The 17,640-nt window shown below is 43.7% G+C and overlaps 1 protein-coding gene across 2 annotated transcripts in view; it reads right to left on the minus strand.

The window, feature by feature from the left end:
* Positions 1 to 17,640, minus strand: part of LOC137615261 (E3 ubiquitin-protein ligase RNF126-B-like) — a 61,331-nt gene that overhangs the window by 3,660 nt on the left and 40,031 nt on the right. The window contains exon 5 of one of the 2 annotated variants that reach the window (XM_068344986.1): positions 4,899 to 5,005. In XM_068344986.1, the coding sequence (XP_068201087.1) occupies positions 4,899 to 5,005 (107 nt within the window). Of the gene's footprint in view, positions 1 to 4,890; positions 5,006 to 17,640 lie in introns of both variants that reach the window. The other variant, XM_068344987.1, reaches the window with a different exon arrangement.

Here is a 17,640-nt window from a genome sequence, read left to right on the forward strand (position 1 = left end):
CTAATTTAAATTACAAGAACACATTTTTTGGATAATTTTATAAAATCTGCAATTTTGTTGAGATCTATCATACTTTTTTAGGATAATCCCTCTCAATCAAGCTAACCTGACAGATCCATTGAATATTGATGAAAATTTTCTTCTTTTTTACATTTAGGGGACTTTCTTATATCTAAAATTCCTGTCATCATTAATAACGAATAGTTAAAGAAAACCGTTAAGTTATCATTTAATCACAATAAACAAATTGGATTGAAAGCGTTGACACAAATTCTATTTCATGGGACTTCTCTATCACCCTGGGTATCACAAGTACAGTATAACAAATTTGCAAACTAGATGATATTGCTTTAATGTAGCCTTTTGTTTTACTTTATTGCCATCAGATTACCCATTCCACCTTTCTTACCTGATATATTTATAGACTGTACCAAATCAGAGAAAGGATCAAATATATTTGCAGTTGCTACATCAATACCCTCATTCCTTTGAAGACTCCATGTACAGGGGTCCAACATATTTCAACAAATACCAGTGTTTTATAATCTGTGGAATGAAAGCTTATTCACATAATTTTTTAAAAGAAAACTTCAACTTCTGACTCTTGAACGTTTTGTTGAAAGGCTTCTAAAGTAATTCTACTCACTAAGAACCATATTTTTTCTTTATATAAATTAGCAGACATCAAGCACCCTGTTTTCAATCCAGTATACTAGCTTATTCCATTGGACAGTATTGCAGCAAATAATACACTAAATGATGACTTGGATTCAACAGTAAAAATTGTGAGCATGGGTCTTTATGTTTATAATGGTATATTTTGCTTATGATGTTCAGAGATTCAGAAAACTCTATTAACCAAACTCTAAAGCTACTGGCCCACAGAAGAAAATTATAAAAATAGAAAAAAAATAATTTCCTCATACATTCTGGGTTAAAAATCAATAAAGTTGATTACATTGATAAAAATAAAGAAATTTGGTTCAGTATGGTAAATGAAACTTGGGATGCAAAAGGAGAGTAGCCTAACTTGCCTCCCAACAACTCAAGATGGGGGGTTTGCATGACCCAGGAAGGGAATGTCGCCATTGGCTGGAGCAGTGGTTCTCAAACTGGGTTCCGCAGTCCTCTGAGGGACCGCAAATGCATCTCAGGGGACCATGAAGGGTCATCAAATCCTATTGTTATAACATCCCCAAATGTGAACTATAATTAGGATTACTCTCACCATACTGTTTGGCATTTAATATATGATACCATATGATCTTTTACTCGTGAAATATAGTCAAAACGCAGAAAAAATGAAACATTCTATACCGCAGTATGTATCGCTCACTGGTTTTCTTATGAGAGAATAAAATGATGAAGGAGATAATACAGAAGTTAAATAAATGTCAAATGGACTTGGTAATATTCTATAATTCCAGGTTATGTATCAAGCATTACTGTACATATGATTAGGCGAGATACCAATTAACAAAAATACATACAAGGCATTTTGTCTATAACACACACACGAGAGAGAGAGAGAGAGAGAGAGAGAGAGAGAGAGAGAGAGAGAGAGAGAGAGAGAGAGAGAGAGAGAGAGAGATTGATTTTGGATGTCTCAAAGACTTTTTAGTCCATCCGCTGGGACTCATTTCCTCTTTAGTAGAGCAATTTAATTTAAGCATTTAGAGAGCTCTTATGATCTTGTCTAACTTAATTCTTGAGCTCATTTACTGTGTTACAGTTTACTACATCTGGCTGGGAGTCTAGGCCTATATGAAGTATTTGCTATTTAGTATGTAAAGAAATTGCCACATTGAGTAGTGTTGTATCTTTTCAATTCCACTTTGTATCCTTTACCTCTGGACTGATTTGTGCTAAGTGTGAATAGATTGTTGTAATCTACATTTGTTATTCCTTTAAGAATTTTAAATGCCTCTATTAGGTCCCCTTAGTCGTCAAGTTTGTAGATCAAATAAGGTCAAACGTTCCATCCTCTGTCTATATTCAAATTGCCTTAGTGAAGGAAATAGTTTGGTGACCCTAGCTTGTACTGCTTCCAGTCTATCTAATATCATTCTGAATACATCGAGCCCAGAATTGAACTCCGTATTCTAGATGGGGTCCTACTAGTGATGTATACAGCTGAGGTACAGTGTCTCTGTTTCTGTATTTGATTTGTCTCTTTAGGTAACCTATTAGATTTTGTGCTTTCTTTTCAACTTTTATGCTCTGTTCGGTGAACTTCAAATCCTTGCTGCTGATAATACAGAGAACTTCCTCCTGGTCTGCACTTCCTAGTTCATTACCCCACAGTGAGTATTCTGATTGTGGGTTACTATAATTATGTGCATGACCTTACACTTCCCACAGTTGAAAGGCATTTGCCATTCTCTGGACGATTCTCCTAGCTCCATTAGATCTTCTTCTAAGGCTGTAGAAGCCTTCTGAGTTCGCTGCATTTATGCCCTGTTTAGTATCGTCGGCAAATTTGGCTATTCTACTAGTTATCCTAAATCTATGATGTTAATATAGATCGGAAATAGCAATGGGCCAAGGAGGAATCCTTGAGGTACTCTGCTTGTAACAGCTGCCCACTCTGAAGCTTCTCCATTGATTACAATTCTGTTTTCTGTTTGTTAGCCAACCTTCAATCCATTCAGCTGGCTCGTCAATGATGCCTAGAGCTCTAATTTTGACCATTAATCTTTTATGAAGAACTTTGTCAAAAGCCTTTTGAAAATCTAGGTATATGATGTCTATTACACTGCTTTCATCATAAATACTAAATATATTGTGGAAAAATTCCATAAGACTTGTCTCACATGATCTCTTTTCTTTAAAACCATGTTGGCTATTTGTTCTACTATTCAATTTACTATTATTGATTAAAAATATTTGCAAGGCACTGAAATTAGACATACAGGTCTGTAGTTGCCAGGTTCTTCTTTTGGTGCCTTCTTGTAGATTGGAGGAACACTGCCTTGTTTCCATCCTTGGGTGCCTTCTTTCATTGGCTGTCATTCACAACATGATTTGTCAAAGTGTTGGGTTAGCTCTTCTTCTAGTTCCATAATCTCTCTTGGATGAATATCATCCTTTTATTTTATTTTTGACATCATCCATTCTAAAGGGTGAGAGAGAGAGAGAGAGAGAGAGAGAGAGAGAGAGAGAGAGAGAGAGAGAGAGAGAGAGAGAGAGAGAGAGAGAGAGAGAGAGAGAGAGAGAGAGAGAGAGAGAGAGAGAGAGAGAGAGAGAGAGAGAGAGAGAGAGAGAGAGAGAGAGAGAGAGAGAGAGAGCGTGTGTGTTACAAGGAGTTACAAGGATTTTGGATGTCTCAAAAACTTTTTAGCGCATCTGCAGACTCCACTTGCTCTTTGGTAGTGATTTACTTTAAGCATTTAGTTCTTATGATCTAGTCTAACTTATTCTTGAACTCGTTTATCATGTTACTGTATTCTACATCTGATGCACATCTATTCCAAGTAACCTATTTGCTATTTTGTATGTAAAGAAATTGCCACAGTGAGGGGTGTTGTATCTTTTCAAATCCAGTTTGTATCCCTTACCTCTAGACTGATTGATGCTAAGAGATTGTTCTTATCTACATTTGTTATTCCTTTAAGAATTTTGAATGCCTCCATTAACTGTCCCCTTAGTCTTTGAATTTGTAGATAAAATAAGTTCAAACATTCCATCCCTCATCTATATCCAAATTGCCTTAGTGTTGGAACTAGATTGGTGGCCCTAGCTTGTACTGCTTCCAGTCTATCTATATCCTTCTGAATACTTGGAGCCAAGAATTGCACTCAGTATTCTAGAAAGGGTATAACCTATGTGCATGACTTTACAGTTGAAATGCATTTATCATTTTCTGGACCATTCTCCTAGAATTTGCAGCATTTATGTCTAATTTATTATCATTGGGAAATTTGGCTATTGAGAGAGAGAGAGAGAGAGAGAGAGAGAGAGAGAGAGAGAGAGAGAGAGAGAGAGAGAGAGAGAGAGAGATAGATGCTAAAATTACATCTCTATAATACTTGAAAGTATCACTTCCAACAATAGCAAAACGTTTACTTTCCTTGAAGACAAAATCAAAGCTTCTAAGAAAAGGAAAAACAGAGGAATGCCTCCAGAGGTGGGTAAAATCAATAGATACAAACACAGCAGCAGATAATGATAGTCTAATGACCTGAAATTAACCCTTTTTGCACCTTTGGACATACTACATATGTGGATATCTTTACTCCCTTCAACGTCATTGAACTATTTTACGTCTAGTTAAATTTTTTCCCCTTTCATTATTTATGCCTAAGAAAATTTTACAAGATGTGTGATATTATACAGAAAAGAAAAATAATTTATTCAGCTAGAAGATATGAAATGTTAAGAAGGCTTATTACCTTCGCCAACTTCGTTGCGAAAGTTATGTTTTGATAGGTGTGTATTTGTTTGTACTGTATCTATTTGTGTTTGTGATTTGAAAAACTCAAAAACTATTTGACCAAATGTCATAAAATTTGATGGGATGATTATCCATGATCCCAGGACAATTTGATTAGATTTTAGGTCAAAAGTAAAGGCCAAGGTTATAAAAAGGTAAAACATATCTTTGTGGCTAATTAATATCTGATTTGCAACAAACGTGTGCCAAAATGTACATAATTCAATTGCCTATCCTGTGCTATACAGCATAATATAGGCAAAGGTATGCGCTCTACCAAGTGCCCGTTCTAGTCTCCAATTGGGGCTCGAGTGTTCAATTTCTTGACAAGGGGTTAAAATCTTAGGAATGAATGATTACCTACCTTACAACTAATGAAGCGCAATGTTATAACACCAAAGACAATATAAGAAAAACTGACTAAGATTAGCCTAATAGGGTGTTAAGATGGTACTTGCCTCCTCACCTTTCACCTGGGCCAGTGCTGGAATTACCACTACTTGCAGAATTCCCCCCGACTACCATCTGCCCGTCTTCTAACAACAATTTCCGACAAACAGGACAAGTACCATGCTGAAAAAAAATGGTTTGTATTAAGTTTCAATTCTACCCTTTTCATGACTCTGACCACGAGGAATTGTTCTCAAAATACAATGACGTCAGAAGGAGAACTATTGATAAAGTTGAAACATCAAATAAGTGGATAGTATTTTCAACATTAAAATCAATAAAAATTACGGTCTAAGTGTTATACAATGGTCTCATTAAACAAATACATAATAAAAGATAAAATTAATATAACATAATTCTTTGACTTTCATTAGACAATTTTATCAAAATAATGAAACATAACGGCGTCTCAAATATGCTTTTATAATTTATTCAATGAAATATTTAAGAATTTAAAAATTTCTAATATTTACTGTATACAACAGTGTAAATAAAATCAATTCAAACAAAATTAAAAGTAAACAGTACTTATTGATATAAAATATAACTTACGGTACATTATTGCAATATAACTTATTGAAATGAGCACATGAAAGAACTTGAAACACACCGTGCAGTTTAGAAAAAAATTAAGATAATGAAAAATTACAATTCATGAGAAAATTGTATGTTTCCTACCATACTTACCACAGACCAAGGTTATAGGAAAATTCTGAGCGCTCGCTCCCCAACCAGAGGTTCTCTCCCCAACATGCCTATAACCCCAAACATCCTTTCCATGGCGTGACCCTGACCTCTCTTGTTTTTTCCAGCACGCCCTAGAGGGATGCCTCAGGCGACCTTCCAGGTTGCTAGCCGCCATTCCACCCAAGTCTCAGAAACACGGTTCCTATCAGTAGAGTCTAACACGGGGAAAGATGGGGGGGGGGGGGGCATGTTAAAACTATTGGTTTGTGGTAAGTATGTTAGGAAAAATACAATTTTCTTAGAAATTGTCATTTGTTCCAAAACAATTCCTTAGCACGAACCAAGGTTATAGGAGCCTCAGAATTAGGAGGCACGGATTACACCCCTGTAAGAGAGGTATGAGGGCTGCAGAGAGGAGCAAGGCTTGTCAAGGAAAAATGCTACAATTAAGGTAAATGAAAATAGGGTAGTCCGAGAAACACTCACCAAGATAACATCTTCCTTCCCAGAGTAATCCATGGTAGGTAGAGGGGATAGGAATTTGAGACGCTCTACATGAAAAACATGGATCTCTCAGTGGGTACCCAAGCGGGGTTCAAGGGTCACCTGACCAGGTCTCTTGCGACTGTGAGGAGAGATCGGCGCTTCGTAACCACTGATCAGAGGCTGGTGACACCACTAGATGTGGGGGTGGGTGGTTAACATCTACCAGAGGCTGGACAGAAGGTGCACACATGATCTATGGATAAAAACATAGCATCCTAGCCTGAGCTGGGCAGCCTAAGGTAGGGGCACTTGAGATGGAAATCCAGGCTGAGCAGCCAGAAGCCAGCCAGGTTGGGCCTGCCAAGACGGAGACGCCTGAACAGCGGAAGCCTGGGTCGCATAGGGGACACGTGGCGCTGCTGGCCGCGGCAGGGGACCTCCGTCTGATTATGGGGCGCTGACCTGAAGCCGGTGTCCCCGAGGAGAGATCAGCATCTGGAAGCCGCCACCCCCTGAGGCAGGGCAACATCTACCAGCAGCTGGGCGGAGGCCGCACACGTGGCCGACAGATAGAAAGCCGGCAGCCCAACCTGAGCTGAGGCCTGCCAGCCAGGTTGGGCAGCCCCAGGTAGGGGGCTTGAGAAAGCAGGCCAGGCTAGGCAGGACAATGTGGCAGGAATCTGAGCCGCGAGGTCAACACGGGGCCAACCCACTGAACAGGGAGTGCTGCCCTGGGGCAGTTGCACAAGCCGAGCCATCTTCTCCCTAAACACTCCCTCTAACTCTGGTGTAGCCCTGGTGAGGGGGTGGAAGCGATCCTTGAAGGACCAGGACGTGGGAGGGGGGGAGCAACATTTGCAGCTCCCACACTGGCAAGGGGTCTCCTGGCGGGGAACTGAATGGGGCCCTGGGGTTACCAACAAATTCCCAGGCATCCCAAAAGGGGAGGTCAGCACTCAGTAGCCACTGCTGACCCGCGCGGCCACCATGAGGAGCCACTAACAGAAGCGGGGAACAACCTGTGCCGGGATTGTCCGAATCTCTCCGTCACCTGACTCACCTCCGCCCCATGGCAGAAACCACTTTGGCCGAAGCTGACGGCGCTACCATTAAAATCTTGCTATAGCACCACCGTCACTAGACACAAGACATTGATCCATAAAAGATCAAATTCGAGGCAGAATGAAAGGTAGTTAAAGCCTACTTTACAAACATAAGGTTTACTGTAAGACAACCTCGAGTTGAACCAAAGAACTATTGATAAAGTCAAGCAGATTTACTTGATTACTAAAACATAAACGTACACATGAAAAAATACTGTACATACAGTATATATTCTCACATACTCTACACATATTTATACAAGTGTATATATATACAAGTACATATAAACTATATACAGTATACACACGCAAAAGAAAAGATATCAATCTCAACTTCAAAATTTCAAACTTGCAGCAAATGTCTATGTTGAGCAGGCTGACACATATCTTCTATTGACCATATAGAAAAAATGTTTCGATTTTGCTACGGTTTTAAAAAAATTTATCAACTTTTAAATTATTTCTCATGCCATTTATTTCCTTATTTCTCCCATTGGAGCCCTTGGCTTATAGCAACTTGTTCCAACTAGGGTTGTACCTCAGCTAATAAAAATAATAATAATAATAATCAATGCCCGCACGCATGTAAATAAAACCATGCATACGTACCTACACGTATGCATGCCAAATATACTTCCACATATGCACGTAATAAAGCAAGAAACTGAACGTCTCTACGAGGGCTCAACAAAATCAGATGCTTAAACATAAGACCTAAATTGAGAAAAATGTTATTTTTATTAGTAAAATAAATTTTTGAATATACTTACCCGATAATCATGTAGCTGTCAACTCCGTTGCCCGACAGAATTCTATGGAGGGATACGCCAGCTATCACAATACTAGAAGGGGGTGTACTTACCAGCGCCACCTGTGGCCAGGTACTATAGTACTTCTTGTTGACACCTCCTCAATTTTTCCTCGGTCCACTGGTTCTCTATGGGGAGGAAGGGAGGGTCGATTAAATCATGATTATCGGGTAAGTATATTCAAAAATTTATTTTACTAATAAAAATAACATTTTTCAATATTAAACTTACCCGATAATCATGTAGCTGATTCACACCCAGGGGGGTGGGTGAAAACCAGTGTACAAGATTAAAGGATAGCTAAGTATCCCATATTTCATATAACAGTTATCTCAAATAACAATGAAATAATAAGTACCTGGTAAGGAAGTCGAATTGAACCGTTACTCTGCCTCTTTTTTAAGTTCGTCTTCCTTACTGAGCGCAGCGTTCCTCTTGGAGGCTGAATCAACTCAAAGGTGCTAAAGTATATAGGGCTGCAACCCCTACTAAAGGACCTCTACAAAACCTCTAACCCAGGCGCTTCTCAAGAATGAATTGACCACCCGCCAAATCAAAAGGATGCGGAAGGCTTCTTAGCCTACCGTAACAACCATAAAAACAACAATAAAAAGCATTCAAGAGAAAGGTTAAAAAAGGTTATGGGATTAAGGGAATGTAGTGGCTGAGCCCTCACCTACTACTGCACTCGCTGCTACGAATGGTCCCAGGGTGTAGCAGTTCTCGTAAAGAGACTGGACATCTTTAAGATAAAATGATGCAAACACTGACTTGCTCCTCCAATAGGTTGCATCCATTATGCTCTGCAGAGAACGGTTTTTATTAAAGGCCATCGAAGTAGCTATGGCTCTTACTTCGTGGGTCCTTACCTTCAGCAATGCAAGGTCTTCCTCCTTTAAGTGAGAATGGGCTTCTCTAATCAGAAGCCTTATATAATACGAAACCCCGTTCTTGGACATGGGCCTCGAAGGTTTCTTGATGGCACACCATAAGGCTTCTGACTGTCCTCGAATAGGTTTAGACCTATTAAGATAATACTTGAGAGCTCTGACAGGGCAAAGAACTCTCTCTAGTTCGTTACCTACCATGTTGGAGAGGCTAGGTATTTCAAACGATCTAGGCCAAGGACGTGAAGGAAGTTCGTTCTTTGCTAGGAATCCGAGCTGAAAAGAACATGTTGCAGATTCGGTCGTGAAACCAATGTTCTTGCTGAAGGCATGAACCTCACTGACTCTCTTAGCTGTTGCAAGGCAGACGAGAAAAAGAGTCTTGAGGGTAAGGTCCTTGAAGGAAGCTGACTGGAGAGGTTCGAACCTAGGTGACATAAGGAACCTTAAGACTACGTCTAGGTTCCAGCCTGGAGTGGATAGACGACGCTCTTTAGAAGTCTCAAAAGACTTAAGGATGTCTTGAAGGTCCTTGTTGGAAGAAAGGTCCAAACCTCTGTGGCGGAGAACTGAAGCCAACATACTCCTGTACCCTTTAATCGTAGGGGCTGAAAGGGATCTCTCATTCTTAAGATGTAATAGGAAGTCAGCTATTTGGGTCACAGAGGTATTGGTAGAGGATACTGAATTGGCTTTACACCAGCTCCGGAAGACTTCCCACTTAGATTGGTAGACTCTACGAGTGGAAACCCTTCTTGCTCTGGCAATCGCACTGGCTGCCTCCTTCGAAAAGCCTCTAGCTCTAGCGAATCTTTCGACAGTCTGAAGGCAGTCAGCCGAAGAGCGTGGAGGTTTGGGTGCAACCTGTCTACGTGAGGTTGACGTAGAAGGTCCACTCTTAGAGGTAGAGTCCTGGGGATGTCGACTTGCCATTGAAGTACCTCTGTGAACCATTCTCTTGCAGGCCAAAGGGGAGCAACCAGCGTCAGCCGTGTCCCTTCGTGCGAGATGAATTTCTGCAGAACTTTGTTTATTATCTTGAACGGTGGGAATGCGTAAAGGTCGAGATGGGACCAGTTCAGTAGAAAAGCATCCACATGAACTGCTGCAGGGTCTGGAACTGGGGAACAGTACAGCGGAAGTCTCTTGGTCATGGAGGTGGCAAACAGATCTATGGTAGGTTGACCCCACAAGGTCCAAAGTCTGTTGCACACACTCTTGTGGAGGGTCCATTCCGTGGGAATGACCTGATTCCTTCTGCTTAGGCGATCTGCTGAGACGTTCATGTTGCCCTGAATGAACCTCGTGACCAAAGTGAGGTTTTGACTTTTTGACCAAATGAGGAGGTCCCTTGCGATCTCGTATAGGCTCCTCGAATGGGTCCCTCCTTGCTTGGAGATGTAAGCCAAGGCTGTGGTGTTGTCTGAGTTCACCTCCACCACTTTGCCTAGCAGGAGGGACTTGAAGTTCAGCAGGGCTAAATGAACTGCTAGTAGCTCCTTGCAGTTGATGTGGAGCGTTCCCTGTTCCTCGTTCCACGTTCCCGAGCATTCCCGTCCGTTCAAGGTCGCACCCCAGCCCGAGTCCGATGCATCTGAGAAGAGATGAAGATTGGGGGTCTGAATAGCCAACGATAGGCCCTCCCTGAGAAGGAGATTGTTCTTCCACCACAAGAGAGTGGTCTTCATCTCTTTGGTGACTGGGATAGAGACTGCTTCGAGAGTCAAACCCTTGTCCCAATGAGCTGCAAGATGGAATTGAAGAGGGCGGAGGTGGAGTCTCCCTAGCTCGACGAACAGGGCCAGTGATGAAAGGGTCCCTGTGAGACTCATCCACTGTCTCACCGAGCAACTGCTCCTCTTCAGCATGCTCATGATGCACTCTAGGGCTTGGCTTATCCTGGGGGCCGATGGAAAAGCCCGAAAATCCTGACTCCGAATCTCCATTCCCAGGTACACAATGGATTGGGAGGGAATGAGCTGAGACTTTTCTATGTTGACTAACAGACCCAGTTCTCTGATTAAGTCCAAAGTCCAGTTGAGACTCTCCAGACAGCGACGACTCGTGGAGGCTCTCAACAGCCAGTCGTCTAAGTAGAGGGAGGCTCTGATGTCCGATAAGTGGAGGAATTTTGCTATATTCCTCATCAGATGCGTGAACACCATAGGAGCTGTGCTTAGGCCAAAACACAGGGCTTGGAATTGGTAGACAACCTTTCCAAAAACGAATCTCAGGAAAGGTTGGGAGTCTGGATGAATAGGAACGTGAAAGTAGGCATCTTTCAAGTCCAACGAGACCATCCAGTCCTCCTGCCTGACCGCTGCTAGGACCGACTTCGTCGTCTCCATCGTGAACGTCTGCTTGGTGACATACGCATTGAGCGCGCTGACGTCCAGCACCGGTCTCCAACCTCCTGTCTTCTTGGCCACCAGAAAGAGACGGTTGTAGAAGCCCGGGGATTGATGGTCCCGGACTATAACCACTGCCTTCTTCTGCACAAGTAGCGACACCTCCTGGTGCAACGCTAGCCTCTTGTCCTCTTCTTTGTAGTTGGGAGAGAGGTTGATGGGAGATGTGGTCAGAGGGGGTTTGAGGCAGAATGGAATCCTGTAACCCTCCCTCAGCCAACTGACAGACTGGGCGTCTGCACCTCTCTTTTCCCAGGCTTGCCAGAAGCTCTTGAGTCTGGCTCCTACTGCTGTCTGGAGGTGCGGAGAGTCAGTTTTTTCCTTTAGAGGCCTTGGAACCTTTCCTAGACTTGCTCCTGGAAGAGTCTGGACGGGAGCTTCCTCGGCTGGGGGCTCTACCACGAAAGGGCGGTATGAACCTCGTAGCAGGAGTATCAGCCACTGGGGTGCGATAAGTCCTGGGGACTGAGGTAGCAACCTTAGTCTTACGAGCCGATGAGGCTACAAGATCATGTGTGTCCTTTTGTATCAGGGCAGCAGACAAGTCCTTAACCAGCTCTTCGGGGAAGAGGAACTTCGAGAGCGGAGCGAAAAGGAGTTGTGACCTTTGACAAGGTGTAATGCTGGAGGAAAGGAAGGTACAAAGCTGTTCCCTTTTCTTAAGAACCCCTGATACAAACATCGACGCAAGCTCGCCAGATCCATCTCTAATGGCCTTATCCATGCAGGACATTAATAGCATGGCAGAATCCTTGTCCGCAGGGGAGGTCTTCTTGCTGAGGGCTCCCAGGCACCAGTCTAGGAAGTTGAACATCTCAAATGCTCTAAAAACACCCTTCAGGAAGTGATCAAGGTCTGAGAAGGTCCAGCAAACCTTCGAGCGCCTCATTGCAGTTCTACGAGGCGAGTCTACCAGACTTGAGAAGTCAGCCTGGGCAGAGGCAGGTACTCCCAAGCCTGGTTCCTCTCCTGTGGCATACCAAACGCCCGCTTTAGAAGTGAGCTTAGTCGGAGGAAACATGAACGAAGTCTTGCCAAGGTGTTGCTTAGTCTGCAACCACTCCCCTAAGATCCTTAACGCTCTCTTAGAGGACCTTGCTAGGACTAGCTTAGTATAGGAAGACTTAGCTGGCTGCATGCCCAGCGAAAACTCAGATGGTGGAGAGCGGGGAATAGCAGAGACAAAGTGGTCTGGGTATACCTCCCTAAACAGAGCCAAGACCTTACGAAAGTCAATAGAAGGCGGAGAAGGCTTGGACTCATCCACGTCTGATGAGGGATCCAGGTGTGCCGCCTCATCATCAGACGCCTCATCACCAGAGTGTAGCGAAGAGATCGGAAAGGTATGCTGAACAGCAGAGTCAGAACGAGCAGGAACAACAATATTAGTGGTTTCCTCTTCAAGAATCTGTTGAGGGAACACCTGAGGCTCAGACTGCAAAGGCTGAACAAAAGAAGAAGCAGAAGGTAGGCGCATGGGTGGAGGAGGCTGACTCCTGGCATGAGTGGCTGAACTCAAGGGTTGCGCTTGCTGAGTGGTTGGCGGAAGCGGAGTAGCAAGTTCCTGTTCCTGCGGTGTGAGCGGAGAGCGATGAGGTAGAGGCTGCGCAGAACGTAGTAAATGTCTCGCAAGCTGAGGCTCCTGAGGCGCAAGGCTAAGGTGTTGTGGTGCTTGCCTTGCGGAGGGTTGAGCTCGCTGCAGCGAGAGCTGAGGAGACTGACTCATGGATGGGAGAGGTTGTTGTACCTCAACCGAGTGTTGCATCACTGGTGGAGCAGCAAGTGGAAGCGGAGGAAGAGAGGTATAAGCCTCCTGATCCCATTGCTGAGGTTGCCTTAAGGAAGGCGGAGGCTGTACACCACTGGGAACAGTAAACTCAGAACGTGGCTCAACATCGTACGCCTGGCAGGCGGTACTGCGGTCAGGCGGAGCGAGCGCAGGCGGAGCGAGTGCAGGCGGAGGCGGAGGCGCAACCTTCTCAGCCCGACACTCACGCATCAAGACCGAAAGCTGTGCCTGCATGGACTGCAGTAGAGACAACTTGGGGTCGGCAGACACTACGGTCTGCTGAGGCAAAGCCTTAACAGCAGAGATCTGTTGCGGCAGAACCTTACTCCTCTTGGGCGGAGTGCAGTCGACTGATGACTGCGGCGAGTCAGAGCTGAGCCAATGACTGCAGCCCGGTTGAGCACTCGCGGACTGGACTCTGCGTTTGAGTGGTCTAGAGACCTGAGTCCAGCGTTTCTTCCCTGACAATTGATCAGCGGACGAGTAAAAGACGGGCTCAATCGTCTGCAGGTGGGAGTGACGGTCTCTGGAAGACACGCCCGCAACCACCGAGGATACTTCTGTGCGCCGATCAAGGCCTGCCGAACCCTTTTGCCCTTCGACATTGCTTCTCCCCTGGGCTTGGGAGCTTGCAAGAGGTCCCGGACTGGGAGGACGACTGGCACGCACAGAAGTATCCTCACGCACCACACTGACACTGACACTAGCACTTGGCACTGCACTGACACTAGCACTCGTCACAGCACTGGCACTAATTCCACCCACTGCACTCTTGACCTTAAGTTCCTTGACTTCGGCCATAAGAGACTTATGATCACTTACCACTGACTCTACTTTATCGCCTAAGGCCTGAATAGCACGCAAAACAACAGACATATCAGGCTGAGGGCAAATAGTAGGTTCGGGGGTAGCCACTACAGGGGTAGGAAAAGGTAGGGGATCATGAGGTGAGGAAAAAAGTGAAGAGTGAGAAGAACTCCTCCTAACTCTGCCTCTCTCTAACTTAGTTGAATACTTCAAAAGACGGACAAAATCAAGTTCCGAAAGTCCGGCGCATTCCTCACATCGATTTTCTAACTGACAGGGCCTATCCCTACAGTCAGAACAAGCGGTGTGAGGATCTACCGAGGCCTTCGGAATACGCCTATTACAAGACCTACATCGCCTATGGGTGGGGGCTTGTGAAATGTCAGACATCTTGAATCCAAAGAGTTAGCCAAGTGGGGTTTCAAAATCAAGCAAAAGATCGTTAACCGTTAATCAGGACTATATAAAAGCTATCTAAGCTAATATAAGAAGGTTTCCAGTAAAGCGACAGCCGAAATCAAAGAGAAATACTTCACCAAAAGCCGTGAAAATACTCCAAGAACATAAGCGTATCCCAGAACGTCTTGCCGGAAGCACGACAGAGGAAAAATTGAGGAGGTGTCAACAAGAAGTACTATAGTACCTGGCCACAGGTGGCGCTGGTAAGTACACCCCCTTCTAGTATTGTGATAGCTGGCGTATCCCTCCATAGAATTCTGTCGGGCAACGGAGTTGACAGCTACATGATTATCGGGTAAGTTTAATATTGAAAAATCTCAACTTAATAAGGAACTCCTTTATCCATAAAGTGACGGATTGACTAACGCTAATTATAAATATTGAAGGCATGCAAATGCTGTTACAGCATTCATTTAAGGTATACAATAAAATGTTAATTACTTTAATTATGCTGCTTCAATAATGAATCAGTACAAAGCTAATTGTTCCACAGCACAACCTCTAGCACCAGAACATCTGGAATGCTTGGTACAGGGAAAAGTAACAAACTGAGACCAGCACTACCTAACCTTGGTCCCTGTCCTGGATGGGGATAAGTGAAGATTCGGAATACTTGGATGAAAAACTTCTCTTGGAAGAAGAACTGTCCTTCTTATCCTTCCCGTGGGACAAGGCAATGCCATACTCTCACAGCCACAGAGGGGGAAACACAAGGTCCTATCTCGGACACAATCGAGACCACCTCTGTTACCGTTGATAACAGAGGAGACAATGAAAACCTCAGCACACTGGGCACTGACGAACAGGCTAACGAAGGACGAGAACCATTACCCTTCCTAGAGGGCGACCTGTCCTTCTAGCCTTCTTCTTCTTCATGGCCATCTTGGCCCATTGGGCACCTCTCCAGCTTACACATACTTCACGTGTCATTCGGGGAACACACACAGCCCAGACACAAAGTACACAAAACATGAGGATCCACCTTCACGTGACAGGAAAGCTGTACACAACTTCCCGTTAACACCTGGCCAACAACAAAGTAAAAACACAGATTCCATACTAGGTGAATGTAAGGGTACAGGAAGTAACAAGAAAAACTCGAGTAACACACGCTACAAGCGCAAAGGAAAAAACTAGCGTTCGCGAGAGAAGCAGTAAATCGACCACAAATGTGGACGATCAGAGATAGAATGGCGGCTAGCAACCTGGGAGTCGCCCGAGGCGTCCCTCTATGTCATGCTAGGAAAAACTAGAGGTGCCAAGATCGCACACATGGAGAGGAGGTTTGGGGGGGTATAGGCTTTAAATGTAATTTTAATAAAAAAGTAAAATGATTTCCATATCACCAAATTAAAAATAAAATTATTTCCATCCCACCAGACATTCATAATTCTTCTCTCCTGAAGCTTAATCTTATTGACATTTACCACAAATTAAGGTAAAAATTGCTAATTTTTTCTTCTTTTTAGACCACTGGATTCCAAAGTAGAAGACTGAGCTAGTAGCCTGGATCCTAATATTACTCTGTCACTGAAGTAAGCACTCATGAGCAACCACACGTTTCATATTTTAATGTAAAAACAGCTTTAAGCTTTGGCTGGCAGCTAAATGGGTCCATCAGGTTTCAAATGACAAGACTTTTCGAGTCTGTAGACTGGATCCACATATTATTACTTGCTAAGCTACAACCCTAGTTGGAAAAGCAGGATGCTATAAATACGAAAATAAACTACAAGGCACGTTATTAAGAATAACAACATTAAAATGAATCTTTCATATATAAACTATAAAATCTTCAAAATAACAAGAGAAAGAGAAATAAGACAGAACAGTGTGTCCAAGTGCTCCCTTAAGAAAGAGAACTCTACCACAAGACAGTGGAAAACCATGGTACAGAAGCTATGGCACTACCCAAGACTGGAGAACAATGGTTTGAATTTCGAGTGTCCTTCTCCTAGACAAGTTGCTTCCCATAGCTAAAGAGTCTTCTACCTTTACCATAAGGAAAGTAGCCACTGAACTATCACAGTGCAGCAGTTAACCCCATGAGAAAAAGAATTGCTTGCTAATCTCATTGTTGTTAGGTATACGAGGACAAAGGAGAATGTGGATAGACTAGGCTGGTGTATGTGTAGGCAAAAGAAAAATGAGCCGTAACCAGAGAGAAGGATCCAGTGTAGAACTGTCTGGCCAGACAAAGGACCCAAAACTCTCTAGCGGTAATATCTTATACCCCTCCTCTCACTGAAGTAGGCACTCATGATCATCCTCTTTACAGATATGTTATTGGTGAGTTATATCCTGAATTCCTGTCGAACAGTTAACATTCTAAGTAACTCTTTAAAAGTTTCACATTTATGTGTGATTGAATCATGTTTCAAATAGCAGTGAAGTAGTCTTATGTTGGCTTAGCCACCAGAACATCTGGTGTTTTCTCTAATGGTGTTAACATAGATACAAATGTCTTGTTGAAATGAGTCCCTTGCCAGCAAAGGATGGTTCGCGAAGTTTCAGAAACGCTTCGCCCTGAAAAGCGTTTCCCTGCATGGCGAGGCTGCTTCCGCTGCTGAAACTTACGCGAACGAGACGATCAAGAATATTATCGCCAAAGGTGGATACAAGCCGGAACAAGTGTTTAATATGGATGAGACCGGCTTGTTTTGGAAGAGAATGCCGTCGCGAACTTTCCTGTTCAAAGAAGAAGCCAAAGCCTCTGGCTTTAAAGCATTCAAGGATCGCGTTACCCTCGTGATGTGTGGCAATGCTGCTGGATTTTTGCTAAAGCCGGGGCTTATTTACAAGTCGAAAAATCCTCGCGCTTTGAAAAATAAAAATAAGAATCTCCTTCCCGTGTACTGTACTGGATACATAATCCAAAAGCATGGATTACGAAGATGCTGACCTCCAACTGGTTCCACCAGTGTTTCATCCCGCAAGTCAGTCAATATCTCTTAGAGAAGGGCTTGCCATTCAAGATCCTTCTCCTTATGGATAACGCTGGTGGACACGCAACTGACCTGTCGCGTGAGGGCGTTCAGGTTGAGTTCCTGCCACCCAACACCACGTCATTAATTCAACCGATGGACCAGGGGGTTATCAGGGCGTTCAAGGCCCTCTACACGAAGAATACCTTGGCGGACCTCGTTGCGTGTGTGGATGCTGCCCAAGATGATGAAGATGAAGATTTTAATTTGAAGGCGTACTGGCGGAAGTACACCATAGCCACGTGCCTGCAGAACATTCAGAAGGCACTGCAAGAAATGAAACCTGCAACCGCTAATGCGAGCTGGAAGAAGTTGTGGCCCCAGATTGTTTACGACGAC

Source organism: Palaemon carinicauda, chromosome 21 (assembly GCF_036898095.1).
Source record: "Palaemon carinicauda isolate YSFRI2023 chromosome 21, ASM3689809v2, whole genome shotgun sequence".
Classification (NCBI taxonomy): domain Eukaryota; kingdom Metazoa; phylum Arthropoda; class Malacostraca; order Decapoda; family Palaemonidae; genus Palaemon; species Palaemon carinicauda.